The following is a 14,639-nucleotide window of genomic DNA, read 5'->3' on the forward strand; positions in this document are numbered from 1 at the left end:
GTCGAATACATGTTGACTGTTATCATTCTCATTTATACGGAGTACCTTTATTACATTACACACAATTTGTTCAAGTTCGTTTTGGTGGTGTTCGCCAGTTATCACAAATAATTGAACACATGTTGGAAAAACTGGTAAAAGGCGGCGATATAGTCAAGCGAGGCACCCTCTAGCCAGCCCCCACCCTCCCACACACAAACGCGCGTACGCACGCAAAACATATAAATTATTAACGTGCCATATGCGTTGTGAAAACAGCTTCAGTGCTGCTTCAGTTGGCATGAACCATAACCGTAAATTTTTTTGGCAGTCTAAATCGCTCACAGCGATGCACTGGAGACTGTGCATAATTCAGATAAATGAGCTCGTACAGGTTGTGGAAAATAGGCTTGCTCTTTAAACTGTGACCACACAAAGAGAAAATAATACTAAAAGCAAAAAATGTGGTAGAAACCATTGCACAATGACTGTCGACAGTAATGTGTTAGCGTTGAATCAATATAGCGACACAACGCATTGGCACCGCCGAAACGAGTTGTGTATGAAGCGTGTACCACAGTGAGACACCTCTTTCGCACTTCCCTAAGAACGTTTTGCGCCATCTTGCGCCACCGCCTCGAAGCCTACTCGTGGCGTATGAAATGCATGGTGGACCATGCATATGTTTAGCGCCGACCGATTTTAATGATAATCTAGACTGTCCATGTGGTATGCGTTAAATGATGCTAAGAATCAAGTGCTGGGGTGCACTAAGGGGTCAGAATGTGAGGGAGAAAAGGTAAGCGGACTTAATTGATTTAATTCATGCCTGTACTGCGAGAGAAACAGGCTCTCAGCATGGATATGCATATACGGGGTGTCCTGACTGTAATGCACCAAGACTTAAAAATATGCAAATGTCACGTAGCTGGACAGAACCGAGGTAATGTTGTTTGCCGTCGCTTGGAGATAATCAGATTATTGTTTGCATTTAACCTAATTACATAATTAGTATTAATCAATCAATCAACTTCTCAAATATTATAATTACATTAAAAGTGACAATGGCAAAATTGTAGAGCAACATGAAAAACTCCTTATACAGCTTTCTGTTGGTCAATATGTACTGCATAAAAGTGTTTTGCCGTTTTACTGTGATTTCCTAACTTTGCGGAGAAATGTGTTGGCGTTTCAGTTACTTTTGTGCTTGAATGCATAAAACGACATTCTGGTAAGAAAGTAACTGGAATGCCAATGCATTTCTCCGCAATGTTCGGGAATCAATCTCTCAAAACTGGTGTCATCCGGAGAATTCGTTCCAAGTGGATCCGCCTTGTCAACTCCGCTGCATTATGGCCCATTGCAGTATGGGCCACAACGTAGTTAGTTAGAATTTTAATTAGTGATTTTCGTTTATTAGTCGATTATGCATTTCAATTTTTGTGCAAGTAATGTCCGCCTCTTCAAGCAGGCCAGCTCATGCACTATAATTGTGCTAGCTGCGACAGGAAACCTTTAAAAAATTGAGAAAGTGTCCGCTAAGACACCCGGTACGTGTATATACCTATGCTTCCGCTAATGGTGTGCTGGTTAGCAGTTGTGTTCTCGACGTAATCAGGCAAGAAAATGACAAACGCTAGCTGGATATCCTTACTGCGAAAAATATACGCCTTCAGGGGCATTATCGTTCCTTTGCTAAAGCGAACATCTTTTGAGAAGCTTTCAGCTATTCGCTTACATTGATAATCGTCGCCAATGGTTTGTGCATGATTATTTCGTTCTCCCTGTGGCGTGGCTCAAGCCGAAGATGAGGAAATGGCCCAGCAATGACGTAGTGGTCCGCATAGCGGAAGGACCGGGCGGACGTATGGACGCGGCACACGAAGCAGTTTAGAGCTGTTTAACTGATGTCGGAGTTACCTATCGCAAACGTACACTGCGCACAAATCCGTCACGCTGTCGTTCGCCTTCACTAAGAGAAGCGCATAATTGAGGTACGTACATCGGAGTGGAAATGGTCCTTCTGTTGCGAGTTTCCGCACGCTTTCAAGCAATGGAGTCCGTGTATGTGGAAGAGACCTGCAGCATACTACGTTGCTCCAGAACGACACAGACTTAACGCTACGTGGCCCGCGTGTAGACGTGTAGTAGATGTGACGCTCCGACACGTTTAGGGGAAACTAATCCTCGCCACGTCTACAACTTACGATACTCGCTTGCTATAGCTGGGCAAAGGTAGCTTTCCTCGTTCCATGTGCCGCAGCTTGCAACGAGCGCGTTCACGGTGTTTTCAGTTATACGATATTGTATGCGCGTGCTTGTCGCATTCGAAGTTTGCTCTGTTCGAACGCACGCAGACGCCAGGAAAGGGTTTGTTCGATTCCCGAAAAAAAAGACTATTGCAATTCTATGACCTTTATTACCAATCGCCATAAGTATTCGGTGGTAGATGGACCTTTGTATTCAAAAATTATTGCAGGAAACTTGCCATCGATAAACGTTGTCAGGGGTGCCAAACGCCACCGAACCTATTAACCCCTGTCATCGTCGTGAAATATTTAACTCCTCTCTTTATTAAACTGCTGTATAGTTTTTTACCCCGTTTTCCCATCTTCATGAAAAGCTGCAACTTGCGTTGCACACACACGTATAGGATCGCGTAGGCAGTAGTTGTCATATTATTGGAAAGCTGACGTGGCTAGTCATTGAACTGGTGCCGTTCTTCGCTCACTTGCGGGTATGCATTGCCTTTACACATGCGCGCTCCTTGAGTGCGCATATCAAAATTTTTTTATTTGATGATTTCAGCTTTTCAGTAAACTCTTGCCGTTAACGCACTAGCTGCTTAACGGGGCCGTGGACGGCAGTACAGCACATAGTTACTCTATAGGATAGCAGAGCCGGTAACAACATCTTGGTGCGCTTTGTGCAACTACAATGTGCTTGAAACATTTTCGTGTCGTGCGAGTATTTCTGCCAATAGAAAATCACAAAAGGTCCGCTCGTTAATGATTCTTTCGCTACCAGTTTTGCACCAGAAGTTAAGTAGAATACTGGTAGGTCACTGCAGTGTTAGCCCTTTGTGCTCTCTGATTAAAATCTGCGTCATAAGATGTCACTGCCGGCGTTGTTGCTGCTGCACACATTTTCTGTAACCAGGTAAGCCAGAAGCGGTGAGAAGTTTGCGGACAAGTTGTATCTATCCATTACTGCCTCCAACGGACTGCCTATGAGTTAGAGCATCGGGAAAGTGAGTTGGGAGGGGTCTCGGGTTGAATTTTCGACCATATAACGTTCTTTAACGTGCACTCAGTGCGTGGTTCACAATAGTTTTTGCATCGCCAATTGAAGGGACTTCGAACTCAGCAGCCCAACGCCCGCCGTGGTGGCGTAGTGGCTTTGGTGCGGCACTGCTAAGCCCGTGGTTGCGGGATCAAATCCCGGCTGCGGCTGCCGCATTTCGATGGAGTCAAAATAAAAAAAAACTGTGTACCATGTTACGGGTGCATGTTAAGAACCCCAGGTGGCTAGAATCATAGCGTCAATCATAGCCCCACAATCATAACGTGGATTCGGCACGCACAAACCCCAGAATGTTTCTCTCTCTTCTTTTTCGGCAGCCCAACGTCATCACGCCGAGCTATCACAGCAGCTCCTCAAACTTTAGGTAGGTTTGCAGGTTGTTGCTGTGCAACGGGGAGACAGGTGTGTGCCCCTTGACGCCCTCTTGGCGCTCTCAGTTTCGATTTAGCGCGCAAAATGGTGCAGAACCCGAACCTGTTAGGCAACCAGCTCGAACCTCAAATAGCAAGGCACTTCCCTTCGTCTTATCATACAAATTTTGCTTTCTAATTTATTTTTTGTCATTCTTGTAAATCTCCATGGTCTTTTTCGTTCCCATTCTTTGCATCCAATTCGCGTCTCCGTTTCTCTCACTTTCCCATTCCTCGTGGTTGTCTATCTGCACTTTCAATTATCCTGCACTTGGCTCTGTATATGGTTGGAGTCGGGCATGATGTAGACGGTAGCCGACCCATGCCGTCGTCCAACTTATCCACGCTGAGGACGTTGTTGAAGGGAGAGACTTGTTCTCATCAAGAACGAGGAATATGGGATTTAATTACAGTATCTACATGAGAACGTTACAGTTCATCAGTCTAGCATGACTGAGAGAGAATGCACACTGAGGAGCCGCCAACGGCTCCATAAATGCACTCTGTCCTCCCTTGATCCCTAGTTGAGGGAAAACGGCAGTTCACCGCCGACCAATTCGGAGCGTCAAAAGTCATCGTAGCCGACCCGCCATTGAGAGGGAGGGTTTATGCACTCACTTCCGCACAGGTTGCACTGACCACGCCGAGGTGAGTGGGTTCTCGCAGACACGGTGCTGCCCCGAGCAGGCGCCTCTTTATCCCAGAGTCGACTCCGCAGACAATGGCCGCCGCGTCTGTCCATTGATTGACGACTTCTAAGCTGCGTGAGATGGCACCGCAAAATATCTCCCAGGAGCTCCCCTGTTCAAAACAGACCATGAAGGCGGCGGCGACTCCACTAACAATGGTTGCTCCGCCGACCACGTCCAGACATCTCGGTGTCGTCCCCCTGATGACGCGGCTCATTCTTGTCTTCACAAAGCAGGTTGTCGCGGCAGCAGACATCCCGGCGCCGATCGGCTGGGGACGACGGTCGCTTCCCCGAAGAACGCCACCCCCGCGGCTGCGGCTGGCTAGGAAAACTTTGCAGGTCGGCATCTCTGCAGGCCGTTCGTAACAATTACCAGCTTTCTTGACTGATTCCTCCATTCTCTGTTCACGCTTTTTAGGAACAGATACTTGTGCACTTTAGCCGTCCATTTATTTTGATCCATGTTCCTTAGTCTTTATTCAAAACTAATTTTGCTTTGCGTTTCTCTGACTTCAAACGAGGCCCTACACATGTCACATTGCACTGCCTCGTTTGTGGTTTTGCCATGGGCTCCCAAAGCCAACCGGCCCAACGATCTTTGGTTAACTTCCAACCCCGACAATATATGTTTTAGGCACAGAATGGCATTTTCGAAGGTCAGCGCTGGCACCATAACTCCTTTACAGATTCCACGATCCAGCTCGTACTTATTGTGGCCCCAAATGCCCTACGTTTCATTATTGCTGCGTTCCGCTACACTTCAATTTTCACATTATCTTAGTGGAAAGACTAGGTCACTCCTTCGTTTATGTATACGCCGATGTACTTTGCTTGACTATGGGTATGACTTTCTGTTAAATTTACACCACCGAGTTACTCTTCTCTTCATTAAAACTCATAATTCCCGATTTCTCGGAGCTAAATCTAAGGCCTAGATTTGTCGTTGTTTTGCCACAGATATTCGCAAGTGTCTGCAAATCTCTTGCATTGTCCGCTAGCAGCACTATGTCGTCCGCACACATCATAATAATAATATTTTGGGTTTTACGTGCCAAAACCACTTTCTGATTGTGAGGCACGTCGTAGTGGAGGACTCCAGAAATTTTGACTACCTGGGGTTCTTTAACGTGCACCTAAATCTAAGCACACGGGTGTTTTCGCATTTCGCCCCCATCGAAATGCGGCCGCCGTGGCCGGGGTCCGCATACATCAGTCCAGGGACCTTCTGTTGCACCATTTGTCCATTACGCGTGTATGATAAATCAAATCCTAATTGACTGCTTTCCAGTTGTCTTTTTATGCCCTTGACATAAAGCGTGAACAACGGAGACAGAGGGCATCCAATTACTTCAGTCTTGGTGAATTTCCACCACTTCATTACAACTTCGGCCTTCGCATGCAATTTTTACTCGGTTATCTCGATATATCTCTCTCAGCAACTCCACTAAACCTTTATCTGTGCCTTCGTGCTTGAGAATATGCCATAACGACTCCCGGTCTACATTGTCATAAGCTCCCTTATTTTCTAGGCATGCTGTCCCTAAAGGTGTATTCTGAGCTACTGAAATCTCTATGCGTTCGATTATAAGTAAAATATTCTAAGCGTCTGCCTGGTCTGAACCCATTCTGTAGTTTCCCCCAGTACATCATTTGTTTCCTCCCATTTCGACAGTTCCAATTTTGTGGCTTGCATTGCCTTTCTATACAGCACCGACGTTACCGTAACTGACCTGTTCGAGCTCGTCCGATACTTATCTACTTTGCCTTTGTAGATGAGGTTAATTTTGCTTTCACGCCAACCAACTGGAGTTTTCTTCGTTTTAATCACTTGTTCAATGACAGTCAGCAGCGCCTTGTTCTATGGACCGAGGTTTTTGATTAGCTGTGTTGGGATTTCATCGAATCCTGCGGCGGTGTTATTAGGGACATTTTCTGCTTTTTCCCAGTAAATCCTTTTTTTTATCTCTTAGGCTTCTCTGTTGTAGCTGGATCTGCTTGGTTCTGAACTGTGCTTTCTTTTGTGCCCAAGTTAGTCCTAACAGTGTCTGCGATGTACGGCAGCGCCTCGCGCAGCCCCTAAGTATAGAAGGGAGCGCCGCCCCTCAACTGAAGTAGACACCGCACTTCAGGAAACATGACCTCCGACATCTTCGGCTCGCAAGCGATGTGTCATGGAGGCCATATCGAGAACCTCGTCAAATATTTTTGTAACGAGGAGTTGCTGCAGAAACAACCCTTCGCTTCGCTTCATTGCCTTGGAGCAGACACTGAAAACTGGTAGCAAAATCAGGTGCCAGGAATCTGCAGTGATTGCTTTAGTCGGCATGTGGCGAGATTATTTTTTAGGGTCGACGTTTTGTCATTATAAGGACAAAAACATACCGGAGCAAATATTCGCAATTAAGCCAGGCCTGTGTGTCATGCAGGAAAAATCAGGAGACCATTCAGCACACCATAATAGAATACTAAGGGATTCACATAGCGAGAGTACGTAAACTACAACCTCCAGAAGCGCTTGGATTTAAAGTAGAAATGTATACGGAAGTATCAACCGGTCAGCAGTAGAGATAAGCGAGAGCTTTAGAGAAATGTTGAATAGTGAAAAAAATAAAAAGAAACAAGGAATGCTAAAAAAACAACATTACCAACATACTTGAGTAACTCATGCAGGCTAGGTAACGATTTGTCCCATCCCCGTTTGAAAGGGGATGTCAATAAATTATCACCGTCATCATTACCCGGTAGAGTTTGTAAGCTCGAAGTTTATGTCGGGCAACTATAAACAAAGAAAAGAAATATACCGTTGCCTAGGTGACCGGCGAAAAGGCAAAAAAGCCTCACAGAGCGCCTGTCCCCCAGAAACCGAAATTCACTACCAAAATGGCACAATGGTCAGTGTTAAAATTTCACAAAAACTGTGGTAGACAAGAAGAAAAAAAAAACGATAGCCACAAGACGCAAGAAGTGTAGGTGTGTACAGTAACACTTGTGCACATAGTTACTGTATATACTCACTTTACCTTTGGTAGCACATACAGTAACTCAACTTAGTGGATTTCACCGTAGTCGGCGCATAAATGATCGCCATTTTTTAGGTTGGTGACGCCTGCAACCAGGGTTGGCGTTATACGAAGTAATGCGAGGTGCACGACTACGAGCTTTGCGAAAAGTTACGCCTACATGAAGCCAATAAAGTAGAGTCGATTCGGCTTGTCCGGAACTGGTAGTCGGGTGGTCCGGCCATGGGAACGCTGACCTGCGCTTGGTCAACATGCCTATACAAATAGTGCTTTGACTTCCCTTGTACTTCACATGTACACACGCTTGGGTCGGATTGAGCCTTCTGACTTGTCCCTTAAGCGTTGAGTAAACGAAGCTAATGACAGAGCAGATGAAAATGACACATTGAAGTATACGTTGAAATACGCTGAAATACGTTGAAATATAGCACGTTTAACAACCGCATCAAAATGATATGCCTTGCAAGGTTATTTCATGTTTCTCTTCTTGTTCTCTTTCTGAGTTCACGCCTGTCCTTTCGTGATCCGTCCTTATTTCTTTCTTTTTTTTTTTGCTCGCCCTGTAGAGTGCCTTTTGCTTTTTTAGATCTCATTTGTACGTGGAGCAGCTTTCTCTTCTTCGTACGACTTGCCTTCCACGATAATAAAACGAAAGTGTTTTTGCGTAATAGCTTTTAAGCTTACCTCAAGTTAAAGCTCCGCGTGTGAAATATTCTAAGCGTTACTCGAAACATGAGAGATTGTGCTATCACAGTTTTGACCCTGAATTTTTTTTTCACTTCTTCTTTATTGCATAACCTAAAATATGTTGTCGATGTTGCTACGAGCAAGTGTGTTGGTCGTTGTAACGAGAAAATTGAGAATGACCGCTCTTCTCCTTGTCTTTCGTTGCAGGCTACACGAAACGGCTTTTCGAATGGAACTTATCGCAAAGTTTAAGAGTAGCAGATAACTTACGAGGAAACGACGGACGTGACGATTTGCGTAGACAACGTATATTTAGATCAGCCCGGCGTTCAGGCAATACTGCCTTCTTTGCACGCTTGCTGCATCTGAAAACAAGGTTAAGACGATCTACGAGAAAGAAGATATACGTGGCCGCGCGCGGTCTTGTTTTACCCTCGGAATTCACTGCCGGTACACCATAGTGCGTTCTGTCAGGACACTGAGAAACAAGCTCGAAAGTATAACCCAGTGCTTGGACGCAAGAGCAGGAACAAGTCTGTCACCACAGTGCCAACGACGTATTCCCGAAAGACGGACGCCAACGATGGAGCCGCTATCCGATGAAAGAGCCCAGAGCTACCTCCGGCACCTGGGAGTTTCCAAGCCCTCCGAACCCACCTTGGACTTCCTCGATCGACTGATTAGGGCGCACCTAGAGGGTGCTACCTTCGAGAACCTGGACGTGCTGCTGGAGCAACGCGTCAGCCTCGACGCTGAGGCCGTACTCGGCAAGGTGATGGAGCGCGGCCGCGGAGGCTACTGCTACGAGCTCAACTCTCTCTTCGCCCGCCTGCTGCTGGCTCTCGGCTACAGCGTGCGCCTGCGAGCAGCCCGCTTGCGTCTCAGGGCTCCCGACGACTCGAACAAGCGCACGCGCCTATCCCACATGGTGCTGCTGGTCGAGCTAACCGACGGCCGGCGCTACATCGTGGACGTCGGCATGGCGCAGTGCGGTCTGCATCGGGCACTCCCCCTGGAAGGCGACGCGACTCCGTTCCGCCTGCGCAGCTTGGACGCGACGGAGGCCGTCGAGGTCGCGGTGCCCACGAACGACGGCGGCTGGAAGGCCTTCTACGTCGTGGAGCCGTACGACCTCGACTGGCTCGACTTCGGTGTGCTCAACTGGTACTCGTCGACGCACCCGGACAGCCCGACGCGGCGCGTCCTCTTGGTGGGACGCCGATCGCCCCGGGACGACGGCTGTTGGCTGCGGCTCATCAACGACCGGTTCGTGCGCTGGTCGCCGATACGGGGCGTCGTCGAGAAGCGTGTGATGCGGGACGAGGACGACATCCTCGAGATTCTGCGAGACGAGTTCGGGCTGAACCTGAACGCGGCGGACGACGTGGCGCCGCTGCGTGACCGCTTGCGAAGCCTGCTGGAGAATTCGAGGCTGGGCCAGAACCTCTTTCTAAAGAAACCGCTGTGGCCGGAGGGATAACTGCAGCGTTCTTGTTGCGGTGATGCAAATTATTTTCGTTGTGTTATAAAAATAGAGGTAGCTGAAACAACTTTTGTGCGATAAATATGTATACATAACATATGCTTGTTGCGTGCACAATAAATATAGTATAGGATGGCAGAGCGAGCCCAGAGAAAGAAGTTTATTGACTGGTAAAGGCAGAGAGGTCGGCCGGAAAGTGGAGTATCTGGCCTGCTATGTGAGAGGGAAAAAGAAGAGAAGAAAGGGGTAACAATCGAGGATGATTATGATGGGAGCAACGAGATGAAAGAACACGTCTCATAAGTGTTACCATCAAAAGCTCGAGTCCAGGCCCGCGCCGCCTAAGAAGCGTGAAAAAACTCATTACCTCTATCGTCTGCCAAATCTCCGGCCATGCGCCTGGCAGGAGGTCCTTCATTAAGATTGAGCAAAATTTTCCGAACGATGTACGGGCGTGCCTGTCCGTGGTGTAGCGACTCACCACCGTCCATGTACCACATCTCATGGGGATGCCAAAATAGACCGCCAAATTTAAATGCCTACTTAGGTATAATCTAACCAACAGACTGGAGCAATGGGAGGCACAACTCGCCAGCTCAGACCCGAAGGTGCAGAAGGCTCTTCTCGGTCACGTTCGGCTGGCGGCAGAAGCCAGTGGAGCCCTGGACTTGGGGCACCACCCATCAAGCTCCTAATCCCCTATCCCCATTTCCCCAATTCAATAAAGTTATTCTCTCTCTCTCTCTCTCTCTCTCTCTCTCTCTTCGATAGTGGTCTGCTGTCTAAATGCCTCAAGGTAGTTGCCACTGTCAGCCTTTCGCGCGCATACACAGGGCAGACCACGAGTACATGGTCTGTAGTCTCAACAACGCCACACGCTGAACAGTCCGGGGAGTCCGCCAGTCCAATGATCTACAAGTACTTCAGCGTGAAAGCTACGCCAAAACGTAGTCTATGTATCTGGTATGCGTTAGGGCGTGGAATTCCACGCGGAATAGAAAAATGCATAGCGGGATCAAGCCTTTTAAGGCGGTCATGGCGAGCGTCTAGGTGATCCCATTATCTTCTTGTCGGACTCCTCATCAATTCCGACAGGAGGCACGTGATGTCCGGTCTAGAGGACGGCACAGCAGTTCGGAGTCCATTGCTGAGGGCGCGCCTTGCTGAGCATCGGCCGTCTCATTACCATTGAGCCCACAGTGTCCCGGGATCCATTGGAACACTATTGGGTGGTCTTTTTCTTAATTAAGTGCATGAAAAGGGCAAGGTGATCTGCAGCTCCAGAGCCTGGCAGGCGGTGTGGCGCAGGAAGCATCCTAAAATTTACAGCGCGGATTTCGAGTCTGTGAAGATGCACTACCCTTGAGGTCGCACCCCGCAGATGTGGCGAATCGCTTACCGAATGACCACAAGCTCTGCAGTGGTTGATGTAGAATTGTGGTCTAAAACGAAACTTTGAGTCGACCGCTTGGCGAGTATCGCCACAGCTGCTGTCGATGCCTTTGTTGACACTGATTTGTCAGCGTACACATGAACACAGGTCTGGTATTATGACCCGATGTATGCCAGAGCAAGTTGCTGCAGTCCCATAACGGAAACCAATGATTTATTTAGTATGCCGGGCACATGCACGCACACTGAAGGTTGACGTATCACCCACGGTGGTTTGACGGGGTGACCTGGAAGGGCGTAGCCTGATGTTATGTGGGGTAAATGGCGGTGGAGTGCACTTGTGAAGCTGCTGTCCGGCCACTCATGCGGAATCGACGTCATCGGATGGTGATGGTGTGTGAGTAAGCGTAAATACACACGAAGTGGTTCGTGGGACATCTAGACCGATAAAGCGAAGACGCGGGCTTCCTCAATTGTGCCTTTGTTGGATGCACGCCGTGGCAAGCCAAGGCATATTTTGAGTGCCTGCGCTTGAACGCTCTCTAATGTACTCCCGTGGGCAAAATTATACGTACCGCAGGGTTGCCCAAAAAAACTGAATTTCTTTGTAATTAGCACGCATAAACAGAAACTGACGAGTGCACTAGAAAATTCATAATGCCAAGTTGAAACTGCCGTCTTTCATTTCAAGTTGCATTTAAACACAGAGGTGAAAATGAGTTTTATCGCGCAATCCTTGGTCCGTATGCTTTTGCTTACGGGTGTACGTAAGCAGGAAATGCTCGAGTTAGAGAGTATTGGGAGTCTGTAGCGAATGTAGCCTACGAATAGAGATTGGTAAAGCCGTAGTAAGGAGCCCTCCGTTGGGCCCCACTTCATGCCTGTTACGAAGCGAAGAAATGGCAAAAAAGGGTAATTTTTTGCTTCAGCATATTAACGTACCTCGACTATGACATACCGCGGTCAACGATAATGCCCAAGAATGTGTGGTGGAAGACATATGTGGTGGAAGACATAAGGTATCAACACCGTTAATGGAGAACGGGTAGATGCAGACAGATTTGCGCGTAAACATACCCAAGAATTCCGGACATGCGTTTAGTTTCTTTTTTCGCCACCACGTGGCGTATCGACCTTAAAGATTTGAAATTCGAGCTGTGACGTAGGCGATGACGCACAACTAAAGAAAACATAATAAAAAGAAGCACATCCTGAGACTGCTGCTTCACCTCGCCACTTGGAAACGAGCGCTCTTATGTGTCAGCCTTACCTTGAAGACTACCTGCTACTTGCTCGACTTGCAATGAATTGACGATTTTGCTAGATACCTTGCCAGACATCTCGTCGGCATTCCGGGTGAGATGTCTGGCCGATATAACGGGTCCCGCAAAGCTTCCGTTGGGTTTCCTTCATTGCTTTTTCTCATTATTTTTGCACGACTGCGGCCGCGGTCTTCCGTATAGTCGGCGTTATCTTTCGTGTGCTTTCTCAGAACCTGTGTGATTCAATAAGAGGACGCTGTAGCTCGGGCTTTTCTTCGATGCCGGCTGCTCAAATACATGTAAAACGCATAAATGATTTTACGAGAAAATCGCTCAACCGATTTGAATTGTAATTGTCGCATTCAAGAGAGAACGTTAGATCACAGTGATGGCTGCAATAATAATTTTTATTTAGGCCATGGCATTATTGACAATAAAAATCGGCAAATCTGAAAGAAAGAAGTACGAAATTTACAAATCCGTTAGTTCGTATAAAAACTGATATTGCGTACTTCTAAACTGCATTCCTTAGATCATCTCAATCGGACAAATTAGATTCATGAATTTATAAATTAAGTGAAGTTGTTACAATGCCTGTAAAGATTTTGCGAATGCCAGATTCAGAAGTTGGTGTATTTCAGGGTGGCATATGATATATCATCTTTGTACGCATTAAATGAAATATTAGGTGCAGCTTACAGAATTCCGATATCGTTTTTATTTGCTGAGGTACAGAGTCGTATACTTCAAGTATTGTTTCTTGAAATTCGCATTTTTTTAGAATTAGAAAAAGTGGAAGATAAATAAAAATTCGCTTTCGGAAATCTCATTTTAACTGTTTCTTTTAAGTTCAATTCATGAATTGCGGTACACTGGTTGTAAGAAGAAAGGATTGCTGATTTCCCATGTAGGAGCTAAAGCTTCCGGTTAAGTTAGGTTTAGAATAACATTTTTGCTGAGAGAAGAAGCAAGACGCGTAACGTATATACAATATGGCGGCCGCAGTTCGATGGTGGCGAAATGCGAAGACACACGTGTACTTAGACTTAGTTGTACGTTAAAGATGGCCCCGGCGGTCGAAATTTTCCATAATACCCCACTACGCCGTGCCTCATAATCAGATCGTGGTCTTGGCACGTAATACCCGATGATTTATTTTTTATTTACAGAATTTACAGTAATTTATAGTAATTGACAAAGCCAGGCCTTGTCATTGAAGCGTTCACTTGATGATGATGATGTCCTTGATGAGTTTGGCGCTTACCCACTCACGGGCATCGGCCAAGAGTCGGGCATACTTTGCTTATGTGTTCACTTCTTCAGACCTAAGCTCGTGCTGATCTTCTTCAGCTTTGTGCAGAGCGGCGCAACATATTTCCACATGGCGTGGAAGCGCCGTCCCACTGCTTTTTAGGCAGAAAAGGACTGGTAGCGTTTCAGGGGGCTGAACTGAAAGACGGGATTGGAAGTCTGGATGGAGCGAGTAGTTGGTGGGACCGGAGACATCTCCTGGGTTACGTTAGCTACCTGACAGAGGACCCTGTTACAGGCCCCGGAGTAGCGGGACATCACTTTTTCCGAGAGGCTGAAACTACGGGTGGGAGATCACAGAGGGATAAGATCCCCGGGAATGTAATCGGCATCCCAGTGACTACTGTCACAAATGCTTTTCCGCTTGTTCTGAGAAGCACAAAGGCGACGGTGAGCAACTTGGCGTGTTTCTTGGGCTCGAGCAATGACATTGCTTGTATACTGAGACACGGACTCTTGAGCGGTAGGCAGTATTGCATTAAAAAGCAATACCGGATCAGGGCCGCACAACAAATAAAATGGCGAGTAACGTGCAGTGTCGTGGCGTGATGAATGTACGCGAATATGACAAACGGGAGAGCAATATCCCAGTCACGATGGTCATCAGAAACGTACATGAAGAGCATGTCTGTTATTGTTCGATTAAGCCGCTCCGTAATACCGTTCATCGGCGGATGGCATGCATTAGTAAATCTGTGCTTGGTTGAATAAGGACGGAGGAAGTCGCCCACAACTGTAAAGAGGAAGGAGTGACCCCTGTCGGTAAGAAGTGGACGAGGAGCGCCGCGGTGAACACTGATGTGCAACAGGAAGTGGCCTGCGTCTGTTTGAAGGGCTCTGGTGAACGCGAACCAAGTTGTATAATCATTGGCGACGGCAATCCACTTGTTGCATCAGTCAGATGTGGCGAAAAGTGCCAAGAGATCTACACCAACACGATAAAAGGGTTCGGTAGGAACGCCAAGAGGTAGGAGTAAACCAGCAGTGAGCACATACGGCTTCTTCTGGCGTTGACATAATTCATAAGAAGCGACGTAGCGGCTGACAGATCGGTACAGACCAGGCCGAAGGAATCGTAGCCGGACACGGTCGTACGTACTG

The 14,639-nt window shown here is 47.2% G+C and overlaps 1 protein-coding gene across 1 annotated transcript; it reads left to right on the forward strand.

The window, feature by feature from the left end:
* The first annotated feature begins 8,673 nt into the window (after window positions 1–8,673).
* LOC142586209 (arylamine N-acetyltransferase / N-hydroxyarylamine O-acetyltransferase-like) lies at window positions 8,674–9,570 on the forward strand. Its single transcript, XM_075697460.1, has one exon. It carries the CDS (start codon window positions 8,674–8,676, stop codon window positions 9,568–9,570), a length of 897 nt encoding a protein of 298 aa, XP_075553575.1.
* Window positions 9,571–14,639: the final 5,069 nt, after the last annotated feature.

This window comes from Dermacentor variabilis, chromosome 6 (genome assembly GCF_050947875.1).
Source record: "Dermacentor variabilis isolate Ectoservices chromosome 6, ASM5094787v1, whole genome shotgun sequence".
Lineage (NCBI taxonomy): Eukaryota > Metazoa > Arthropoda > Arachnida > Ixodida > Ixodidae > Dermacentor > Dermacentor variabilis.